Source organism: Crocodylus porosus, unplaced genomic scaffold (assembly GCF_001723895.1).
Source record: "Crocodylus porosus isolate Cpor-Errol unplaced genomic scaffold, CroPor_comp1, whole genome shotgun sequence".
In the NCBI taxonomy this organism is placed as follows: domain Eukaryota; kingdom Metazoa; phylum Chordata; order Crocodylia; family Crocodylidae; genus Crocodylus; species Crocodylus porosus.
Window position 1 is genome coordinate 62681307 of NW_017728918.1, and position 24372 is coordinate 62705678.

At 43.1% G+C, this 24372-nt stretch overlaps 1 protein-coding gene across 2 annotated transcripts in view; it reads right to left on the reverse strand.

The window, feature by feature from the left end:
* LCA5 (LCA5, lebercilin) overlaps positions 1-11910 on the reverse strand; it is a 36219-nt gene extending 24309 nt beyond the window's left edge. Inside the window, exons 1-2 of one of the 2 annotated variants that reach the window (XM_019537663.1) lie at positions 11796-11910; positions 752-1123 (exon numbers count right to left, since the gene is read on the reverse strand). In XM_019537663.1, the coding sequence (XP_019393208.1) occupies positions 752-944 (193 nt within the window). In that variant the 5' untranslated portion in view covers positions 945-1123; positions 11796-11910. Of the gene's footprint in view, positions 1-751; positions 1124-10059; positions 10220-11795 lie in introns of those variants that run through there. The other variant, XM_019537664.1, reaches the window with a different exon arrangement.
* Positions 11911-24372: the final 12462 nt, after the last annotated feature.

The following is a 24372-nucleotide window of genomic DNA, read 5'->3' on the forward strand; positions in this document are numbered from 1 at the left end:
GCAAGACCGTTTCAGGCTGGACATAAGGAAGAATTTCTTTACTGTCCGAGCCCCCAAGGTCTTGAACAGTCTGCCATCGGAGGTGGTTCAAGCACCTACATTGAACACCTTCAAGAGTAAATTGGATGTATATCTTGCTGGGATCCTATAACCCCAGCTGACTTCCTGCCCTTTGGGCAGGCGGCTGGACTTGATGATCTCCCAAGGTCCCTTCCAGCCCTGATGTCTATGAAATCTATGAAATCAAGTAACGCTACTATTTTAAAATGCTTTGTGCATTCTACATTATCACTCTAGACAAATATTTACAATTCTATTGAAAAAAATCCAATTTGCAGATAACTATACTGGAAAGTCTTGCAATACAGATATTCATAGCAGAGATCTTTGGGATGTTGTGTGTCAGAGAAGTTATAAATAGTCATTTCTAGATTTAAGATCTAAGAAAGTGAATGACAAAATGGGAGCATAAGCAGACCTAAAGACTTGATATAATTAAAGGATAGGACTTGTTTTTCTATTTCTTGTCAGAAAAAAAACCCAATAGGCTTGCCAGTGTTTAACAGAAACCAGATTAATTTCAGTTCTCAAAGTAAAATTATGAACCATTTAACAACGTAAAATAATTTATAAGAACCTTATTTATAGTTTCTTCTAGCAGAAGGCTTTCTACTTTGTCTAAAAATTTAAATTACTTGATGTTGATGCTAGCAAGACTGTTTCAAAGCCCTATGTTATGTAATCTGCCTACCTTGGTAAGGCAAGTTTGAAGTGGGTATTTTGTTATTTTTTTTCCCATGGCTCATAGACGAACAACTTAACATTGGTGACCGATCAGATGAATGAGATGCATTATCCTCATCTGAATAATAGGAGTCACTATTTTTGTCAGCATCCGATTTTCTTTCATGTTCAGAATCTAGACTTTGTGGTCTTTCTCCCATTTTTAAAATCACGGTTAATTTTCTCTCAAAAACTGTTCATTTTGATGCATAAAAATTTATTCATCGTTATAAGTAGAACTGTTGGCTTCTTTCCCAGTCATTATTATCCTCATCTTCAAAACATGAGCTGTTGGGTCTTCATTTTATCAATCAGTGGTCTTCATTCAGAATGCATTTTTCTAAAATATGAACAGAAAAAACAAAAGAGTGAGAATGTTTTAGTGATTCAGTTTCTAGATTTCCTACAGGAAGCACAAGAGAAGAGAGTACTGTAAGATAATTTCAGGACTGCTATATGGTTTTATGTCAAGCAGTTCTGTATATCAGCCCTATCAATTAGAAGTAAATACCGCTCTGCTCATGCTACCTTTTGAATATATCTTTTAGCCTCACTGATCAATGTTCTAAGACAATGCATATCAAAACAGCATTTCCGCTAAATCAACAATTTACACCACTATGTGTTTTAGAATGAAAGAAAATAGGGGTTGGACTAGATGACCTCCTGAGGCCCCTTCCAACCCTAATTTTCCATGATTCTATGAAAATACGCCCAGGGTATAAGATTCAGAGAGCTATTAAACTTAAAATCTGAAATAACTCAGAAAACCTAATAAAGATATGTTTAAATGAAACCATTAGTCGTCAGCTAAATGTGACTGAAATAAAAGTTGTATTTGTTTGTATAATTAACCACAAAAACTTTTTAAATCTCAGTTTAATATTTTGTTATAAGATGCATTTTAAATTAATCTATGTCACTGGTATAAAGGTTAATTTATTTTAAAAAACCAGTTAACACCAGTGGGGAAGTACACGTTTAGAGACCCAAGGTTGGGAGGGAACATCTTCCCTATATGTGACACTGGTCAGGCCGCAGTTGGAGTACCGCATCCAGTTCTGGGCGCCGCACTTCAGGAGGGATGTGGCCAGCATTGAGAGGGTCCAGAGGAGGGCCACTTGCATGATCAGGGGTCAGCAGGGCAGGTCCTACGAGGAGAGGTTAAGGGACCTGAACCTGTTCAGCCTCCACAAGAGAAGGCTGAGGGGGGGATCTAATGGCCATTTACAAACTGGTCATGGGGGACCAGCAGGCATTGGGGAAGCCCCTGTTCCCCCGAGCACTACCAGGAGTGACCAGGAATAACAGTCACAAGCTGGCAGAGGGTAGAGTCAGGCTAGATATCAGGAGGCGCTACTTCATTGTCAGGGCAGCTAGGATCTGGAATGAACTTCCAAGAGAAGTGGTGCTGGCTCCTACCCTGGGAGTATTTAAAAGGAGGCTGGATGAACACCTTGCTGGGGTTGCTTGACCCCAGTACTCTTTCCTGGCATAGCAGGGCGTCGGACTTGATGATCTGCTCAGGTCTCTTCTGACCCTACCAACTACAAAACTATCTCCCCCGCTGGCCTGCAGAAGAGGTTTTATCTGCATGCAGCAAGAGAAAACTGAGGAAGACTTTGAAACCTTAGAAGATTACCACCGTCTCTACACCAGTGGAAGCTAAGAAAGCCTAAAATGCCAAAATCTTAATGGACCACGTGGCTGCTCAGCTTTATTCTACCTTCCCTGTCAATTGATTTATGAAACATTTCTCTGACTAGAACTTCTGGGGCCAAATGAAAAGATAGGATTTCCTCCTTGTGCCTTTGTCTTCCTCAAAAACCCCTGGAATTTACACCTGATGGCACCATCTCCTCTTCTCTAAGTCAAAGCTTGTAGCAGAGGAACAAAAGCTGGCACTGTTTGGATCCCATCTCTTAATTCACTCTAAGTGGTTTCTGTTGAATGGCACAATATATTCCTGAGCAGCTAAGCAGAAGAGAAAAGCTGAACTTTCTTTAAAATGATAACTGTTCATAGTTTCTAGGGTCGGAAGGGCCCTGAGTAGATCATCTAGTCCAACCCCCTGCCGTGGCAGGAAAGATTACTGGGGTCAAATGACCCCAGCAAGGTGTTCATCCAGCCTCCTCTTAAAGACCCCCAGGGTAGGAGCCAGCACCACTTCTCTTGGAAGTTGGTTCCAAACCCTAGCCGCCCTGACTGTGAAGTAGCGCCTCCTGATACCTAGCCTAAATCTACCCTGCAGTTCTACAGTGTGGAGTCCACACAAGTACTAGACCTCCATATAGAGTTGTTTATATTTTAGATAAACACTTTTCTAGAGTAACTTACTAAAAATATGCATTCCCAATTACATGTATATTATTCTTTATATTTTATTATCTTAGTCTTCAACAATACTGCCTATAAACCCTCAGTTCCGTAGCTGAACAGAGTGGGTATCTCAACTGCTGGAGCAGTTTTGATTTATGAATTCCTGCTCTCAGCACTAGTTTACTATTAGCACAATGGGTGTGCATGGTTGGGTCTTTCTACTATAAAGAATTCAGCCTTGCAGCCTAAATGTAGAGCAGGAGTCACTAGAACAGGAGTTGGCAATGTTTTTGGGCAAAGTGCCAAAAACACCTGCAACCTCAACCTGTAAGATGCTGGTGTATCGGGGCAGATGGCAGGGGAGCCACAAGGGGCTTGATCCTTGTTGTAGCAGTGCAGCCCCAGGCCCTTCCCTGATGTCTGCCCAGAGGCATGTGTGCCAAGCAAAATGCCTTTGCATGCCACACTTTGGCATCTGTGCCAGGGATTACCTATCCCTGCACTAGAACAAACCCCACATACCTTGTACGATTTTAGGAAGAATTTTCAAATAAGTTGTTAGTGGAAAATTATTATTCTGTAACTTGAAGGAGACTGGATTTTCCATTTTGTAAGTGAGGATCTTCATTAGATAGACACTTAGTTGTGATGGTTTAGTTAGGAAGCTAGACTGGATGACCTCCTGAGGTCCCTTCCATCCCTACTTCCCTATGAGTAGAAAGACAAGTCTCAGAAGTGCCTAAGTTAGTTAGATGCCTAACTTGATCTTAGTGGAGTAGCTAAGAGGTGGCACCTAGAGCAGCCCACTTGTGAGGGTGGCCACAAAGCCAGAAGCTGCCAACTGGCACACCGCTGGCAGCAACCCCTAAGTTATATGCTGCTGGTTCCTCTGGTGCAGGGCTGTCCTGTTACACCTCTACTTGATCTGGCCTGGGAAAACAAAATATCTTTAAAAAGCTTAATGTTGAGAAGAATATCCTACAAAAAACCTTGTTTCAACTTTGCCAACTGTTTTGTATTTGCACATAGGGAATTCAGAACTTATTGCTAAACTAATAGTTATTAGAAGGTCCAGTTATTGAAAATGCAAGCATCCTAATCATGAAGAGCATTTTTCTGAAATGATAGTTATTATTATTGGGAAGTTTGTATTATTTATTCTTTTAATGTCATCATCTTATTTAAAAGCTATCTGTAAAAGATATCATTGTCTTTGAAAGTAAAAAGAACGCTAATAGTAGGTAAAGATATAAGAAAGAAAGAACATGTGCCCTAATTTTAGGATGTAAAAAAAACATGAAATGAAGCCATCAAACAATTTACTCTGAAGAGAATACATCAGTGGATGTACTCATATACACAGTGGATTTAACTGTGCATGAAGTCTCTTTTGAAAGAATTGTAAATGCCTCAATTTAAATGATACAGTTATCACCATTTCTAAAAATCACATATTTCCAAGCACAGAGTATGGACATATGATATTAACTTGCACACAAATCTAAATCACCCTTGTATTGAGAACAGATAGACGACTACCTCTTAGAAACAGTTGTTTGTAGTGGATGCTACTGCAACACTAGCCACTGGTGATGGAGGAGCCAGGAACAGCCTGCTGCATTGAGAAAATAGCTAGTTCTACAGACAAACAATCGATACACAGAGATGTGGGGTGGAAAATTTTCCGTCACTTAATTTTTTCGTGGGAAATTTTCTATTTCTAAAAATTAATTATTAACAATGTTAATTAACAAGGAATGAATTAATGAATGAATGCCAATATTAGGCAAGCTTGGCAGTTGCAAAGGTGTAATTAATGTTTTTCAGGTGATTATCCCTACAAAACGTGCGAGAAAGTACATATATGTTTTACTGATTCGTAAACAGGAGGGTAAATACACACTCGCATAATAATCCAAACCAAAAATCAAGTTATGAATTCACCTAATTGACTGTGCAGGTCAAGCTAAAATTCTTATTTCATCTGCAAATGAAAGCAAAAGCAAAACTAAAACTGATTAATATTTGTTTCACTTTGATTTCAGCAAACACACAGAATAGTGTCTCATTTCTTTTCTTGAGTTGGGAAAGTTGGAAGTGTTTGCATAAGATCTGTTAGTTTTTTATTGCTTTTGGTTTGAAGTAGTTATAATAATGCCTAATCAGAAAAAAGAAACTAGTGTGGGGCATCATTATAATGAAGTTCAAGCCACTGAAGGAAGGAAGAAAGTTGGTACTTTTAAGTATTGTGGGCAGCAGTATGCTAACAATGCAACAAGAATGAAGAAACATTTAATAACATGTAGAAACTTTCCTGAAAGATTTCAAACCATATAAAGAAAGCTAATACAACAAAGTGGTGGAACAACATCATCTGAGAAAAGTCTACTTCTTTCCACATAAAGCTTTGAATATAACATTTAAACCACATTTTTAATGCGTTTCCTAATCAAATATTTCAGTTCAAATACTTGTGACTATTGGGGCATAAAACTTTACTTTTAAAGTACTTTTACTTTTTAAAACTAAATATAAGTCAAATAAACATGTCAAATCAGATCATGCTCTATTTAGGGCATTAGAAAATTTTCCAGAAAATCCACATCTCTGTCAATATGCCAGTGTAACTCACAACGGTGTATAGTTACTCCTGATTTTCCAAGGTGCAACTTCACAAATCAAGAGTGGAGCGACTTACACTGGTAGAGGGTTGTTCACCATGTGCTGACTCCACATTTATACCAGGCTAAAGACAGACTCCATCAGCGTTGTATATATGCACCAATAGCCATTTTCATTTTACCAAATTAAAAGTGACAAGCAAATCTACTACCTCAAAAACATTCTTGTGAAAGGGGTCCTTCCTAGGACCTGATCTCAAATTGGCCCACCCACCTGCCTAGGGCAGTCTGCCCTAACTTGCCTGCCATCACTTGAATATTATCTGTATGTTAAGTGGGAGGCTGCCCATTCCTTGTCCCAATGCCAGGGGGCACTATCCGCAGCTCTGAACCTCCCCTACATTACAGCCCATGCCTCGCAGATAGCACCCAGATTATGATAGCTCCCTTGCCTGGGGCCAGGGCAAACTCAGTCCATAGTTGAACTCCATTCATTCCGCCCCCGCCAACAGGGGGCGTCTTGCACTCCACCTATTACTAGGACACACTCTACTGCCCTATCTCGTCTTGAGCTGCCCCTCTTGGGCTTTCCGGCTTCACTACTTGCACCCTAGCACTACCACACAGACCTTCCATTTCTGCAAGTTCCCCTACTCTACATGGTACAACCTTGTGCCAATGCTGGGCTGCCTTTGCCACAAGCCCCTCACCAGGCCACTAATTTCACGCCCAGGGTTGGTCCATGTACCAGCCTTCAAGCCACTTGAGCAGCCCTACCCATTACACCCCCAGTGCAGTCCTTCAAGCCGCCCTCTGCGGCCCTACTTCGTACCCTTCCCCCATGCACTCAGTGCTTCAGATGCCCCTTTATCGCATCCTACTCTGAGCGGGCCCTTACAATGCCCCCTCACTGGGGCTCTACACTGCACATAACAAACTAACTGCTGCCTTCCCATATAAACACTGGGACCTAAAATGGCTGCCCTAATCAAGCACCTGATGATTGCCTGTCTCTAGCCCTTAAGGTGGCAAGCACCCAAAAGTGCACTGCCGCAATTCCCTAAAAAGAATTTTTTGAAGAGTCTTTTTCATATCTCAACAATATATTTTACACAGACAAAATGTATTTCATATACCTTGGTAAATAAGTTTCAGAACTGGACATATTCAACAAACTGAAAATGTTCTGCAAAGCATGCTGTTAACAAGTTGGCAATTCATATAATAAAATACATATGCGGTAATTTTTCACACATTCTGAAGGCGCCTGGAAAAAGTAATGGACTGAAAACTATTTCAACAGATAAAACAATGAAAAGCCCCATACTGACTATCCAAAAACAGTTTCTGAATGCTCCATTGCTTATATATTTGTAACATTATTGATTTTTACCATATAAAAACAAGAACATTGGATTGTCAGGCTTTGCCCAGTTTGGTTACTTGCCAGTTTATACAGAAATGTTATCAACATAAAGAATGTCATGCTCATTTTGAGAGCTGATGAACAGCTATAGAAGGAGTTAGTTCAGTTACAATAAGGTCTGATTAAGAACTGTTTTGGTCAACTGGCTTTTCAACTGTTTCAAAAAAATTGATTTGATTATAAAGTTTAATCCAGTTTATGTGAATAAAATCCTCAAGATTATCAGCTTTCCCTTGAAATGTGATAACTGTTAGAAATTCAATATTATGAATTTGCTGATGGGGCTATTACTATCAACAAAATTTGAATGCCTGGACCAAAATGAGTCCATAGTATTAAGAAAACTTAGGAACAATATATATTAAATACATATTGCCCTATTCTAGAATTTTTAATACTACTGAAAACAATTCATCTTTCTATAATGTCACACTGTACCTCAACAACTTACATTTATATTATGATTTCTGTATTGTTCAGTGACAGCCTTACAGAGAATAGGAAACATTCAAACTCTAGGAGCTTGTGATGCAGAAGACATGACAGATGGCAAAGCAAATATAACACAGCAAGTGTTGAAGACTCTTCATTACAGAGGCAGAATACATTTTCCCTTGCTTTCTCTGAATGAATCATTGTAGCAGAACCTAGGCTGGTAGACTAAAAGTGCTGGGATGCACAGGAGCATATAAAATTTGTTTTTGTTGTTCTGCTTCAGTGAAGATTTCATTTTCCAGAATTTTCATTTCTGGATCTTGGTTCTTTAGTGCAAGAATCACAGAACTTATTTTTTAAAATGCCCTTTTAAGGCAGACTACAGCATAAATTGCCCCTGCTGGTCATTGTAGCTGCTTGCAGATGTGAACCCCCCCCAAAACAAACAAACAAACAAACATATAAACAAACAGTGCTTCACTTTAAACACAGTGTGCTCCTGTGCCAAGCCCAATGCATGCCCAGAAGAGGGATTGTGCTAAGTTGGATCCTGCTCACATAACATCTGTATAGATCAGGTGCTATAGTGGGGCTTTTCTGGTGCTTTCATCCAATAGCTGATTGACTCAGCTATTAGATAAAAGTGTCAAAAAGCCCTGCTGAAGCGCCCAATCCATAAAGACACCAAAGAGTTGGGTCTAACCAACACGCTGCTTCTTTCTGTAAATCGTTTTTGTTTTGTTTTTTTCATGTCAGTAACTTGTGGGTCTATCCACATATTCATTAATGCACTCTAGGTAATGCACATTCAATTTTAGGGGTGCACCGATAAAAGATTTTTTTGGCTGATGCTGATGGCTGATTATTAACGAGCCTTATCAGTCGATACCGAGCTGATCACTGATATGCAGCCTGGCAGCTTGGAGAGCAGTGTTGACTGGTAAGTCTGTGGGGGAAAAGGGCAGGGGGAAGGAAGGAGCGTGGGGGGAAGGGGGCAGATCAAAGCCCCCACAGTTAGGAAGGGAGTGGGGCTGGGGCAGGCACTGCCCAGCTGGGGTGGGGTAGGGTGTGGGATGGAGCTGCAAGCAGCTTGTCCGGAGGTGGTGTGGTGGGGAGGCCACCACTGGCACACCCAAGGGGAGGTTTGGAGGGGCATGTGCCCTCAGGATCTGTGCAGGGCAAGGGTCGGCTATCGCTGCAGGTTGAGGTTGGGGGCAGCATTGGGTGGGCTGGGCCAGGGCTGCGCAGGTGGCAGTGGTGCTGGGAAGGAGGGCTACACAGTGGGCTAGAGCCACTCCAAAATTCGCCATAGCCTCCTTAAAACTTCCCTACCAGAGCTGCAGCCACCTGCCCCATGTGCAGCCCTGGCCCAGCCCACTGCCAAGAAGAGCCCAGCACCGCCCCCAATGCCAGCCTGCAGTGGCAACCCACCCTCGCCCTGCAGATTCAGGGATACATGCTTCACCGTGCTTCCCCCAGGGTGCGCCAGTGGCAGGAGATGTCGCTGCCCTAGCACGAGCCCCTTGCAGCTCCATTCCGTGGCCTGCTCTGCCCTGGCTAGGCAGGGCCTACCCCTGCCCAGCTCCACCCTTTCTCCCTCCCTTACTGCAGGAGCCTTGATCTGCCCTCCCCCCCATACCTACCCTCCCCCTGCCCCTTTTCCCCCCACAGACTTACCAGCCAGACTCCGCTTCCCAATCTGCCAGGCTGTGCACTGCATGCAGCGTTCATCAGTGAAATTATTGGCCACTTTAGTCAAAAAAAGCCGACTGCTAATAAAACCAATATTGACATTATTGGTGCAGATACAATATGAACCAATGTACTGGTGCACCTCTATTAAATTGAGTACCTCCGGGTCCATCTACACATACATTAACATGCTTTAGCTAATGGGCCGATACCTCCTGGCACCTTTACCTTTACATGTGTTCCAGGGGCTGGAGGGGCAGCATTTTAATTACAGTGGCTCTGAGAGCTGCTTTAATTAAAGCACTGCCATGTCTCATGTATCAGTGTCCCAGAGCTTAAAATGGCAGTGTGGACACAAGCGGCCCCACTGCCAGCTTTAAGCATAGGGACTCTGATATATGAGATGCTGGAGGCTGCTGGAGCATGGCAATTGGCATGCTTCAAGAGACTCAATTGAGTCTGTTCCAAAAGGCTGGAATTCCAGCGTATCAGAGAAGCTCCTGCGTTCATGTGTAGGTGCCCTCCATTTTGAGGTACTAGGAGAATGTGCATTAGCCTCTCTTAATGTGCATTAACTGAAGAGCACGGTTTTTAAGTGATGCTCAAGGCACATTAGCCTATTTTAATGCACATAAACTAAATAGCATGGTTTTTTGATTTATGCTTAAATGAACATTAAAATAGGCTAATGAACATGTTTTACTTTAAAAAACAACAGATGTATCGAAATAAGCCCCTCCATAAACTCAAGGCACCCCTAAGAACATAAGACGTGCCACTTACTAGTCAGACACCATAGATGCATCATACCCAGTCTCCTGTGTCACACAGGGGCAGAGTGGATGCCGAAAGGGAGAAGGAACTGGGTATGACCAGGGATTTTTCTCCACTGTTCCTCTCTCATGTGCAGCCTTCAGTATTTAAGGAAGATCTAATTCAGAGGCTGGGCCCATAACTGCAATGCTCAATAGTGCAGTGCCCCTTACTTCCAAGAACTGGCACAATCCCTTTCTGATTCTGGCTGAAAACCTCAGCTTACACAGAATCTGGTGGCAATGAGGCCCTTGCTCTCATGGATTTACAGACAATCCATTTAGAAGGGACCTCAGGAGGTCCTCGAGTTCAACCTCCTGATCAAGGCAGGGCCAACCCCGCTAGATCATCTCAGCCAATACTTTGTCTAGCCAGGTCTTAAAAACCTCTAAGCATGAAGATTCCACCACCCCTCTGGGTAACCTGTTCCCATGTTTCACTATTCTCCTAGTGAGAAAGTTTTTCCTAGTATCCAACCTAAACCTCCCTTGCTGCAACTTGAGACCATTACTCCTTGTTCTGTCATCTGCCTCTAACTCAGGAGTAGGCAACCCCTTGCATGCATGCTGGAATGTGGCACACAAAGGCATTTTGCTTGGCATTTGCACCCGGCTGTGTTGTGGGGCAGCGCTGCCACAGCAAGGATCAGGCCCCTTGCAGCTCCTCTGCCGTCTGCCCCGGCACACCAGCAAGTTAAGGTTGTGGGTGTTTTTGGCACTGCCCAAAAATATTGCTGATCCTTGATCTAGCTCCATCCTTTTTGGACCCCTCCACTCCTCAGGTAGTTGAAGGCTGCTATTAAATCCCCACTTTTTTACTTCTCCAGACTAAATAAGACCAGTTTCCTCAGCCTCTCCTCAGAAGTCATGTACCTCAGCCCCCAAACCATTTGTGTTGCCCTCTGCTGGACTCTCTCCAACTTACCCATATCCCTTCTGTAGCAGGGAGCCCAAAACTGGACAGAGCACTCCAGATGTGGCCTCACCAGTGCTGAGTAGAGGGGAATGATCACTTCTCTCCATCTGCCTGCAGTGCTCCTACCAGTGTGGCCCAGTTTGCCATTAGCCTTCCTGGCAACAGGGGCACACTGTTGGCTTGTACCCATCTTATTACCGACTGTAACCCCCAGGTCGTTTGCTGCTGCTTCGCTGGCGGCCCCCAGCCTGTGCACATGCTTGGAAACTGGGCTTGGATTTCAAAACTGGTGCTACATAATTCATACACTGAATAGCTAATAGGGAGCTAAACATTCACCTCCTCATAAAAACTTTCCAGACAGGTCAGTAATGAATTCACCTCATTGTCAGATGGACGTGTCCTTTCAAAAACAAGGTCTAAGCACGCCTGAGAGAGCATTTAGGAAGGTCTGGTGGGGGGAGCTATAAGGAAGCACATGACGCAACCTAAAATACCCCTTGTCCCACCTCGGCGCAGATGAATGTCCGTTGCCCTAAAAGAAGATGACAAAATGGACCCAAATCTACCCAACCCCCAGCCTGCTCCTCCCCCAGGATCGCAGGAAAACCTAAATCTTAGGCCCCAGGCGCCGCTGTGGCGGGCGAACACCAGCCCCTCCCTTCTGCCCTCCGCGCCGCGCTACGGCAGCCCCGGGGAGGCCGGGGCAGGGGAAGCCGAAGCCCGGCTTCGCGCCTGTGGGACCCGCGGCTCGCGCTGCCCCGGCCGGGCCCCCCCCCGCCGCTCAGTACCTGGCACCTCCGCGTCGCCTGCCCCGGGCCGTTGCCGAGCGACGCGGCACTTAAAGGGGCCGCGTCGCTATTTACAATGGGCTCCCAGGTAACGGGGCGGTAGCAAGGAGGGGAGGTCGCTGCGCGCCCGCCGTTGGCAGGTTGTCCTGTCAATCCAACTTCGAAAGGCCAGTTCCCTCTAGCCACTGGCTCGGCGACACGCGGAGGGGCGGGGTGAGGGGAGCGATTTCATTGGTCGGCAGGAGGTGAAAGCTGTGTGGCTCCGGTTGCTCATTGGCTGCGCGGCCATAGCGTCAGGGTCGAATTCCGAGTCTCGGGGTCACGTGTTCTCTTTGGAGTCGGCGCCCGCAAGGGCTGGGCCGAGCTGTGGGGTAGCTGCTGCTGGTGCGCCTGCGCCGGGCTGGTGGCCGTGGTGCAGGCATAGCCCTGCCCCTAAGCTGGAGGCCGGTCCGACCCTGCCCGTCCACTGCCCCTGTAGGCCGGGCGCTGGCTTCGGGGGGCGGAATGGCAGGAAGTGCCTCAGGCACAGATAGTGCCTCATTTCCCGAGGTCCTCGTTTTCTATGGGACTGGGAAATTTGGCAGTGGGGGAGTGGTGGCAGTGTTAATTGCTACTGTTAGCCCACCACGAAGGAAAGGTCTAGGGTGGTTCTGTTTTATTTTGGTATTGTACTTGCTTTTTAAGTTGTTGTCTTGTTCATTCTCCTGCTATATAAATTACATCGTTCTCGTTTTGTGAGCAGCCATGAGCCTTGGTTGGGAAGAGTGCCATATAAATCAAATGAATGAAAAAAAAAGAAAAGAAACGGCAGATGCTTTTCACCCTCTTTAGTTTTTTGTGGAGAGATGTTAAGTTAGCATAGTGATGACAACAGTATAGAATTTGAATAGAATTATGATGTTATGCATCTAGATATTCCACATTTAACATTTCCTATGGAAAGCATTGCTATGTAAGGAGAGAGATTGGCTAGATTTGCTCTGGAGACACAGAAATAAGAAACCTCATACTGACACCTCACTGAAGAGAACCATTTTATTGTAGTGAAATACTTCCAAAACTGGTCACTAAATGGAAAAAGAAGTGAAGGGACCTGAAGCCTACAGGTAACCTAAATAGGAACCAACTTAAGATATTTTGATATTTAGATAAATAATAAATTACTGTACTGTATAGAAAGAAGACTGAGAAAGATACAGCCTCAGTTTGTTAGAAATGAAAGATTCCCAACTAAAAAGTAAGGAAGAAAATAAAAATAATCTATAGAAACGATCAATAAACTATAGATACACTCTTATTTCTTTGAGAGAGAGGAAATTTTTTTTTCTATGATGACATCCCTCGTCTCCCTCAGTATGGACAAAAACCTTAAAAATGCATAATTATAAAAACTGACATGGAAACAATTCTAAAAACTGAAAGCTTAATGTAGACTAATTCTCTACAAGTGCCTTGCACATGTGACATTGTAAATTAATCTATATGCTAAGAACAGAAAGAGGAAACTTAAAATATTTGTCTATTTAAAATATTTGGGTAACCCTAAATGAGGGTCTAGACAAAGAATAAGAGTGGTAAGAATTTGTTTTCAAGACCCCTGTGAGACTTTGAAGCACAAATGAGCTCCCACAAATGATCAAGTCACACAAATCAGCTCTCAAGTTACTTAGGTGCTTTCTGAAAGTTACTTGTAAAATATGGAAAACAGGCAATTCCAAAAATGAGTTAAGTGTGTGAATTTTCCACTTTATAGTATCAGCAAAGATTCCATAGTCATAGGTGATGCTTTTGGCATGCTACTATGATAATTATGAAAAATTAAAAAAGACACGACCTTGCGTGAGTAGAAACATAGATACAGATATAGATACAGATATATAGCTACACCCTTCTATTGCATTATGTAGATTACTCTTGTGTTAAACAGGTAAAGCATATAATTCATCACTGACACCGTTGGCGGAGAGTCACTGATGTCCTTCAAAAAGATACAAGGAAATGTGGGATAATAAAGACAGAATTATTTTATTGCTTGCAACTAGAGAAAAGTACTGCACATTCTGGCGGCCTGCCAGGCCAGAGGGATAGATCAGGAAATAATATCGTGGGTATTGTAAATAGGATACAAGGGATAAATCTGTGTCCATTTGACTGCCTCAGCCTGATGCTTCAAATGTGAGGATATGTGAAGAAAGCAATAACAAGGAGAAAAATATTAGGAAAACAATTGGAAGAAAACCTCTTAATTTTGGTAATTCATAGACTTAATTGTCATTAGTTATCCTTCTGTGACTTGGTCAGAATTTAATTAATCATTAAGTACTTAATGGGGATTATGTTTCTTGTGTAAAGTGAATGATACATTCAGACTGTTCCATCAGCCTTCCAAGTTAAAACAAATGTGATGCATTTAAATCAACTGCTGCACTGGACTAAGCACAGATATTTGACTTCATCAGCACAGAGACTAAAAACAGCTGTTACGTTTGTCCCTGGACAGGTTGTGCCTGTGTTTGTCCTGGAACAGAAGTATCCTGGAATTAGCATGTACACACATCGCCCTTCCAGTCAGGGTTTAGTGAATGGCTGAACACACTGCTGCTTTTCTGCCAGTGATTCAATTAAGTAGTTCTGGGACAACCATTCATTTAGCAATGTCCTGGGTTAAACTATTGATACTTCTTATCCTGTGAACCATTTTTTATGATTTATGCTGGGGCAATAGATGTAGACATTTGAGGAACTGTGCTTTGTCCTGGAATCAAATGGTTTCTTCTTGGATAAATGTGATGTCTGTTTGTAGCCAGAGACTATTTGAAGGAATTTTTGAAAATGCCCAAGCCTAAGACCTGCAGATAATTGCAACATAAATAAGTGGTGTCACTTCACAACTCTTTGGGAGCAGGACAGGCAAATATATGAGTTGTGTGAGCAGTTTGTGGTTAGAAATTAAGCTTTTTAAATCTTTCAAATTAGTGGAAACCTTTTTATTTAGTTGTCGCACCTAAGTGTTGATAGACAATCTCCTCTGCATAAAAAGTGCTGCTGAATTACAATACACAAGCAGACTAGCTGTGGCATATTAGGAAGGAATATTAGAATGACTAATATGATGAATAAAGCACATTCTTTGAGCCACTGGAACAAAAATGACCCTTCAATTTGAAGGGGGAAAATCTTCATGTATTGATTTGGGTGCCAAGATATCACATAGAGGGGGAAACTTTCTGACTGCAAAATCATGGGTGAAGAAACAAAAATTGTTTCCCTGTTTGTTCCCAAATTGTGGTTGAAACATAATGACAACATTAATCTTTTTTGAGATTTCAGGTTGTTTCTTAAGATTCTGCAAAAGATCAAAGAATAATAAAAACATTCTTGAGGATGCAAACAATATTATTTCTATCTCCATTACCATCTCATTTTGTTGGGTTATTACTCTTTTCCTTCATACAAACTAACTCAGGGATATTTCATAACTGTACTGCAAATGAATGATTGGATACTCAGATAATTCCAGCAATACCCATTTTTGTGTAATCTGCACGCATAGCGTTACAGAGAAGCTGTATCCAGACTCTGAGTTTGGATAAGAGCTCCTGATCTAGAGATATCAAACTTTGCAGTTTAGGACTGTGATGTTTTGAATCAAGTTAACTACCAGTTCTCTATCTCCCCAGCAATAATGGTGGACCTACAACTATCACAAAATAAGTCTTGCATTTGAGCATGAAATATTTTTCTAAATGGCAATTGAAGTTCTTTAGTTAAAATATATGTGCTGAAATTTTCTTTGGCACAGAACAAATATTGTAACAAATCAGAATCATCATTACATGACTCACATTATTTGTTGCTTAACTGTTCTCTGTGCATCAAAGTGCCTTAAATAATAATAAAAATAAACTTTTAAAAATCAGACTGATACAAAAGAATCACTCGTTTGTGGGTCTCTTTAGACTTGAGATTTTAGTTCAACCAAGTCGCATTCCCACTGGAATATGGTGTTTTCCCTTTCTGTAGCTCACCTGATCACCATCCTGAGAAATGAGAAACCCAAGGTAATTTACAAGATTGTTACAAATGGCCCAGCCTCTAAAGTGACCTGAAATATCTTGGTCCTTTTCTTGAGTACTCCTGAGTTGTCCTTTGAGATTTGACCTCTTACTTTTTATTTATTTATGTATTTTAAAATACCTTTTATTTATTTTTTATAATTCTACTAAAGATTTTCTTATTACTGTCAATTTTGATATTATGATAGTAGCATCTCCCTCAAAAGGAGTTTCTTGCGGATCTTCCTGATTGCAGTGGCATTAGAATTGCTATTAGTGTTACTGATATTCCATCTACATCTTTGACAAGAAAAAGAGAATGGATTTCCTAGAGCTAAGCTGAACTTGAAGATATAAAAAAGAGCAACATTTTGCACTGTTCATGGTAGATTATTTTCAAGAATTGCAATTTTCCGGGCATGTGAAACGTTGAATTATTAGGGGTGAATATAATTTAAAATCCATTTATATATTTCACCTTAGTCAGTCACCTTAGTGAATTTCACAGTGTTTGCTAATTGCCAAATACCTTTGTTTTACTTCACTTGTTTTGATTTTAAATTCATAGCTAGACTTGTTTTGTTGATACACACTGAAATATTGGGTGAATTTAAAAAAATTAAAGTTGTGCCACTGAATTACATTAATTTAGTTTGCAAATTGATGAATTAACACTTTCATAGAGGAGAAAAATTACAGTTCCCACAAGAGTTAGTCTTATTCTCATTTATGTGCGTGAGTAATCAAGATTCAGATTAAGACAAAAAAGACAACTATCAGCTACAGGGTAACAGGACATATTTTATGGGCAATTACAAAAATTAAGAGAACAATCAAGTCTGATATCCCAGAAATGGTACTGATGAAAGTGATAGGGAGCTTTTGATTTGGAAAAAAATATTTGACAGAGATATTTGGAGGTTGTAGGTTAGGTTTTTTTCCTAGAACTCATGTCACTTGGAAAGAAAGTTTTCATGTTGATTGTTTATGATGTTCTTCTGAACTGTCTTATATGAAATAAGAATACTTGCTCTTAGCAGTCTGTACGTCCACATGAGCTATTATCTCTTTGGAAGCCAAACCAGACAGTTTGGGAATTTGTTTTCTGTTTGTTTTGCATAATCCAAAGTTTCTTATTTGGTTCACTGGGAGGTGGGGTGGGTGGATTGGAGTCCCCCGACCTCAGCGGAGTTCCAATATACCTGCCCTACTGACCCTCCAGTGCTGGCTGAGACCCCCCAAACCAAACTCCCTCTACTCCCTTTCTCCACTCCCCTTCTGAAAACAGCTCAGAGGCTGGAAGGCAGCGCAAGCACAAGTTACTGAAGAAACTATGTTTGGGAATGTCTTCCTCCGAACCCTCATGCAAAAAGTGTTCAGATTTTTGTGGGACTGGGTCCTTTTAAAGTGTTTTGCAGCCATGCAGATCTGTTTGGTCTGCTGTAGGGCACTTTCAGGGGCCAGACTGGACAAAATCGTCACTTTGGTCTGCACCTAATGAGAGTAAAATATGCTTTTGAGTGGCTGAATTTATAAGAGATGTTGACTGCTCAGTTGTTACTGTGCAGTTATTTACACAGTATAAATAAGTACTAAATGACTGCAGAGTAACCCAAGTTACTGTGCAGTAGCGCCGATGATTGGCTTTTTTCTGATGCTACTGCGCAGTAGCCCAAGACTGCTGCGCAGTAGCGTCATGTCACAGTTGCTGCCATGCAGTGCTACTGTACAGTAGTCTCAAGCCACTTCCCGGTCAGTGTCTTGTGTAGATGCAGCCAGGATCTATCTTTTTTCACCCATCAGCTTTTGATTTCTGTTACAAGACTACCAAATTCATGTAACTCTCTCCATGTAGAACCCACCATGTAGTATACAGTATATAGTAAAGAGAACAGATTAAATACATCTAAACTGTGATCCTTTTGAAAACATCAAGAATGAATTTGGACTAAATATTTGTATGTGGGATAACATGTTCTTTTTCTCTTTTGTGAGAAGGGCGTCAGACAGCTATTACAAAATTTCATCATTGAAAAGTGAAGATTCTGTTTCTAGATCTGGGAATTCAGGGCTAGATCCACAAAAGGTTTTAGGTGTTGTGATACTGAACACTGCAAAGCCTAATTTAATCTGCTTAGTTCTAGAGTGAAATCCACAGTTCTAAATTAGGTGCCTAAACTTCTTACACAGGGCATGGGGAGCTTCAGGTTCCTCAGAACAGGTTGCAGAAGAGGTACCTGAGTGGCAAGTCCCAAAGTTATCCAATAGGAAATGCTGAGGCTTGAACCCTTTCCTTGCAGGGTGCAGCTAGACAAGCACATAAGTATTGTTTATGGTGCTGCAGACCTATCTGTGACACTGCAGGCCATGTGCACCACACATGTAGGCATTTGCTGCACTGCTAATTTGCAGCATGGCAGGTTTTTTTGACAGCAGGAGATCCCAGCATCAAAAAAATCCACAGCAGAAAAAAGTGGGGTGGCACAAGTGGTGACAGTGTGTGCTGCCCAAAACTGGAGCCTGGCCAGCTAGTGCCACATTCCAGCTGTTGGCAAGGTTCCATGTATCCAGATAGTCACTGCCAGAGCCCCAGGAAGCTCCCAGGACGCCGGGGAAGGCTACTGGGCCCAGCCTCCCCTACCCTGCCTGGGCAATTTGCCATACACCAGAGCACATGTGCAGGGCATTCCCCAGGGACAAGTAGCAGCAGCACAACTATGTATTTTTAGGATTTTACAGGATGGTATCAATCACAGTGAAGTCTGAGCTAAAGCAAATGCAGTGATTAATCCAATACTGGAATTAATCAGAAAAAAAGCTATGTGCTGCTACTATTTGTCCCTGGGAAAATGCACGTCCATGTGCTCATCTGGATGCACTCTCAGTGGCTTAGGAGTCTAATTCTGAGCAGCAGACCTTGTCCTGGGCCAAACTAATCAGAGGTTCTCTCCTGGGCCCCTCTCCTAGAATTAGGCCCAAGTACTTTTTTTTTTCAAAGCTAAAGTGGGGGTCATTATTTCATTGTAAAACGGTGAGGGCATGTTGGTCCCTTCCGGCCTTTTCTATAGTAGTCTAATAGTCAGAATATTTTACTCCCGGGGCCTGCTGCACCCCTTGGGCAGAGAATACATAATTTGTAAATCCCAGTGGGCAGGTCTACATGTGCATTAATGTGCCGTAGTTACGGCATATTAAGTGTAGTACCTGTAATAACAGGTACTAACTTACTGCATAGTAACCGGCATTACTGTGTCATAGTGCTGGTAATGCACAGTAGAATAGTCTACTGCGCATTTAGTGTCTTGTGTAGACATGCCCAATGTGACCAAAGTGTGAGATAAGCACTTGATTGTTCAGCATTTCCCAGACTGAGATGTTTCTGGGCGTATGCAGATGCAGAGCTTTAAGTGGCTGGGAAACTTTATTGGTGAAAACTTACGTGTTGTTGGATTTTAAGTACCTAGAAGATTTGGCAGAGATTCAAGGGCTTTTGGACTTAGGCTAGGTACAGACATTCAAAAAGCCTGAGGTGGAATCAATCTAAGTTTTGTGGTTTTCTGTAAACATAGTTTAGATCTGTAGCAGGGGGACAAAATTTTAAACCAGCTTCTGCCATTTTTAAACGAGTCTATATGTGGCAAACTTCTGTTCTGTTACCAGTATAGACCAGTTTTGTGTGATGAACTTCTGTTTTGTTCTGTTGTGTTCTGGGTATAGATTGGTTTCTGATCACTTATACCTGTAAAAGTGTAATGTCTGTATCTGGCTTCAGGCTCTAACTCATGGCGTAGGTACCTGAGTTCCTTGGTGGTTCTGAACTTGAGTACCTTGACATACATGGGTAAAAGCTTTGCAAATACCTCATCTTAGTGAAATCCTGCTTACTGGAATTAAACATCATTAAGTTACTCTGCATCTTCTCATCTGCAAGATTTGCAATAATTTATATTGTTTTGGTAGTAGAAGCTGAAGTAGTCTTTTTCATAGTATGCATCTTCATTGTGTTTCAGGAGGCATTGAATAATGTAGATTGTTTTATGGGTATTTTTTTCCCTTTAACTTTTTATAAGTGAAATTGTCATTGCCTTTTTAGGATCTACTACATGGTGGGATCAATCATTGTGAAGTCTGAGCTAAAGCAAATGCAGTGATTAGTCCAGCACTGGAATTCAGCAGAAAAAAATGATGACAACATTTATGCAGATACATACAGCCAAATCCGGAGTCCTGCTTATGAATGTCTAAGGGCAGTCTGAGCACTACATGACCATATATACCTATCTGGTATGGTAATGCTCAGCCTACCAGCCAAGAAGGGAAGTGATTTTGGAGGGAATTCTTACTATGCAGTTGTAAGGAATGAAGTAACATTTTAATTCTTCTGCAGATTGTCTCCTTCCTGTCCTGCATCTGTCAGGTTCATGACATTACAGCAAGTTTAAGGCTGGAGAAAAGACAGCTTCAGCATGGGGATCCTGAAACTTTCTATTAACCCCCCCCCACCAAATATAAATTTGCAAAGGAGGTTGATTCTTATTCACAGCTATTATGAAGAGAGAAAAATCTATGCCCTGCTGGACTCTGACTCCTCCTCTACATGGTCCCTTTGTCAGAGGCCTGCACTTCTTCCCTGGGAGTGTAGGAGGTCTGTGGTATGCCTTGTATTGGTTGGACACAGTAGAACAGAGTTAGATTTTGTCCATGAAGAACCCTGTGACAGACCACGTAAATTTTACAAGGCCATGATCTTTACTTAGGACTCCATTCAATCTCTAGAGCTGTGGGGCTGGGTTGGTTGGTGGTAACTATGGTATAGATTAGAATTCAAGCTGTAGGCAGTATCCCAGAAGAAACCCAGTCACTTAACTAGTGACAAAGCTATTGTAACCCGGGCGGTACTGCAAGAGGTACTCCCTCTCCAATTGAAGGGATCAAAGCAGGTGCACAAGTGCTGTGGGAGGTATAGGGACTCTCCTCCCCCTATAGAGCAGAGCCAGACCACCAATGGGGACTTAACCATATACCTTTTAATACTGGGAACATAACAGGCATAAATCAGAGGGGATAGTGGACACTACAATGCCCCAAGGGGGCAGGATTCAACAAAGGTTAGACACTTACAATCACTGACAAAAATCCAGGGTTAACAAAATATAAAACAAAAACAGCAGAACAAACAATACGGGCTGGTGAAATATAAAAAAAGGCACAAAATGCAAAATGTCAAATGACAAGGAAATATAAGGCCTTAGTACCTGGAGGAGGAGAAAAACACAATGGCCCCTTTCCACTGCAAGAAGATTTGCTTCTTGTTAGCTCACTCATCCCAAGTCACCTCAGCTGGGACTTGAAGCCACATCTCCCATGTGGCAGGCAGGAATGCTGCTACACAGCCACCACTGGTGGCACTGCTCCAGTCTGCTAGGGGTCTTGACCTTCCCAGAGCCCTGGCCTCATGTCAAGCTGCCTGGCATCTTATTGGAGGAGCTGGAAGCAGAGCTGGGAACCTCTCAGGTTGCTGCTCAGATCCTTCCTGGAGCGGGGGGAGCCTCTCCTGCTGGCCGCAGCCTCTCCCAGGGTATCCTGGAGCCCAGTGGGGAGCCTCTCCTGCTGGGTGTACACTGCACTGCTGAGGGTCCCACAGCTGCCTGCAGGTCCTGCCCTTTCAGGCTCCTTTGGGGCACTGCTCCTACCCCGCTGGCTCAGCTCTTGTCAGCTCTGTGAATCTCCTTCCTTGTTGTCCCTCCCTGGTCTCTCCTGAGTCAGCCCACGCTGCCCCTTTTATCCCCCTCTAGGTTACCCAAGGGGCCAATCAGGGGACATGGGGGGGGTGAGTCTCTGGGGCCTGATTGGTGCGGAAAGGGAATCCCAAGTCCTCCAATCATCTTTTACCCCTTCAAAACCCCTGGGCCAAATCATTACCAGATTGGTGAGGAAAGGGAATCCCAAGTCCTCCGATCATCTTTTGCCCTTTCAAAACCTCTGGGCCAGGTCACTGCCAGCCAGCCCGTCACACTATTGTTGAAAACCCTAACATTCACAAAATAAATACTTTGTTACTGAAGTTGTCTTGGGCAAATTATATAGGGCAGGTTTGTCCAACATATGGCCCACAGGCTGCCACGTGGCCCGCCAAGCCGTTTTCTGAGGCCTGAGGTGCTGCGACGGGAAATGAAAATAAACACTGTTTAATTTTGTTCCTACTCCTTGTCCCTCTCCCAGCCCCTCAGCAGATTCCTAATGGCTGCTGAAGGGCTGGGGAAGGGACAAAGTTCCCACATGCACCGCGTCAGCTTGACATTGCCAACATGGTGCGTGTGGGAAGAGGAGTAGCCATGTGCCACTCGGAGTGGCGGGGGCTCAGCTGCACTTTCCTCCTACCTGCGCTGGTCAGTCCCAAGTGGCACACGGCTCCGCCACTGCTTCTGCTAGCTGGTGCCGACCCGGGCAGGTCTGTCCCATCCGGAGCAGCACGCAGCTGAATCTGGATTCCCATGTGCTGCTGGGGACAGGAGGAGCCCGGCCAGGTCAGCACCAGCCAACAGAAGTGGCAGTGGAGCCGTGTGCCGCTGTGAACTGACTGGTGCAGGTAGGGGGAAAATGCAGCTCAGCTCCTGCTTCTCTGGCCAGGCTCGTCCCATCCCGAGTGGCACATGGCTCCACCACCGCTTCTGCTGGCTGGTGGAGACCCAGCCGGGCTCCTCCTGTCCCCAGCCACTCATGGAAAGCCGGCTTCAGCTGCATGCTGCTCCGGATGAGACGGACCCAGCCGGGTCAGTCTGGGCCAGGAAAAGTAGCATGCAGCTGAAACTGGCTTCCTACATGCTGCTGGGGATGGGAGGAGCCTGGCCAGGTCTGCACCAGCCAGCAGAAGCTTAAAATCTGGCTACACAAAGCTTTGGCTGGGATGATCTTGTTGGGGATGGTTCTGCTTTGAGCAGGGGTTTGGACTAGATGACTTCCTGAGGTCCTTTCCAACCCTGATTTTCTATGATTTTGTATGATTCTATGCTTCCATCCATACATAAAAATCTCTATTTTAGACAAAAAAAAAATAGCACATACTGTTAAAACAAATTTCAGAAGATTTCAGTCACACTTTAATAAATACTGTCAGGATTCAAGTAAAATAACTCCCCTTCAAATCCTTTGTGAGTAAGGTTAATTTGGCATAAAACCTAAGATTCATCATATAATCTTCTCTTATCTTTATCTGCTCTGTGTTCCTGTATAAGCTGAGAGTAACAGGAATGGAAGTTATGGGGCTCTAGTTTCTACAATTAAGTGTCTGTTAGGGAAAGAGAGTTGAAAATGGGGAAACATTTTTTTCCTTATAAATATGAAATTGTAACATTGGTCCATTTTCACTTAAACTGTTGTCCCCTCATTTTTGCTGACTTCTTTTTACTAGACTTGGTTTTTAAAACATTTTGTTTATGAATTCAGATATTGGTAAGAAAATTGGCTTTCTGTAATATAATAAAAGTATAATAAAAGTAAATGTTAGTGCAGTTTTACAAAATGTTTAATTTCTAAAAATAGGCAATTTTTCAATGAAAAAAACTAGTGTAAACAGTTTTGACTGGTGCAATCAGGAAAAGTGCCCACAACAAATCCAAAGGCTACTTATTACCTTTTAGTGCAAATTCACAAAACAGAAAGATGGGTTCAGCAACAGCAGTGACTTCCAGTCACATCTCAATGATTTCTAGTCTCCTCAATGATTTCCAGTCTCAGGGCTGATAAAGAAAGACAAACTGCTCCAAGACCATTTGAGGCTGGACGCAAGGAAAAACTTCTTTACTATTTGAGTCCCCAGTGCTTGGAACAAACTGCCTCCAGAAGTGGTGCAAGAACCTGCTCTGGACTCCTTTTAGAGACATTTGGATGTGTATCTTGCTGGGATCCTTTGACCCCAGCTGACTTCCTGCCCCTGGGACAGGGGGCTGGACTTGATGATCTTCTGAGGTCCCTTCCAGCCCTAATGTCTATGAAATCTATGAAGGGATATGTGGAGATACCTAGTACCATTTCACATGACACAACGGAGCATGTTGTACATGCTGCAATGGTTCTTAGGGCATAGCACAGAGAGCAGACATCTTTCATCTGCACTAAAAGATACTTTATGGATAGAGAGAGAACCTATCTGGCTGTGTATGGTACGTATTAGGGCACTGATATGAGTTGGTCACCGATTTGGTTTGGAGGAAATTTGGCGGCCAAATCTCTGAATCCTAATCAAATCGGGAGACACATTAAAAGGTCCAAATTGAATCCAAAGCCTCCAAATCAATTTGGAAAAGATTCAGAGAGAGGTGGGGATTCAGATCACCCGGGGGGAGGCAGGCACAGCCGGGTAGCTGCAGGTTCTCCTGCGGCTCCTCCAGCTGTGCCTGCTTCTCCCCACATGGGGTAAGCTGCAGGAGAAGCCCCCATGGCTGCCCTTCCCAGCCCCATCCCTGCCTGGCCCCAGCATCCTGGCACTTAAAAAAAAAAAAAAAGCCCTGCACTCACCGGTT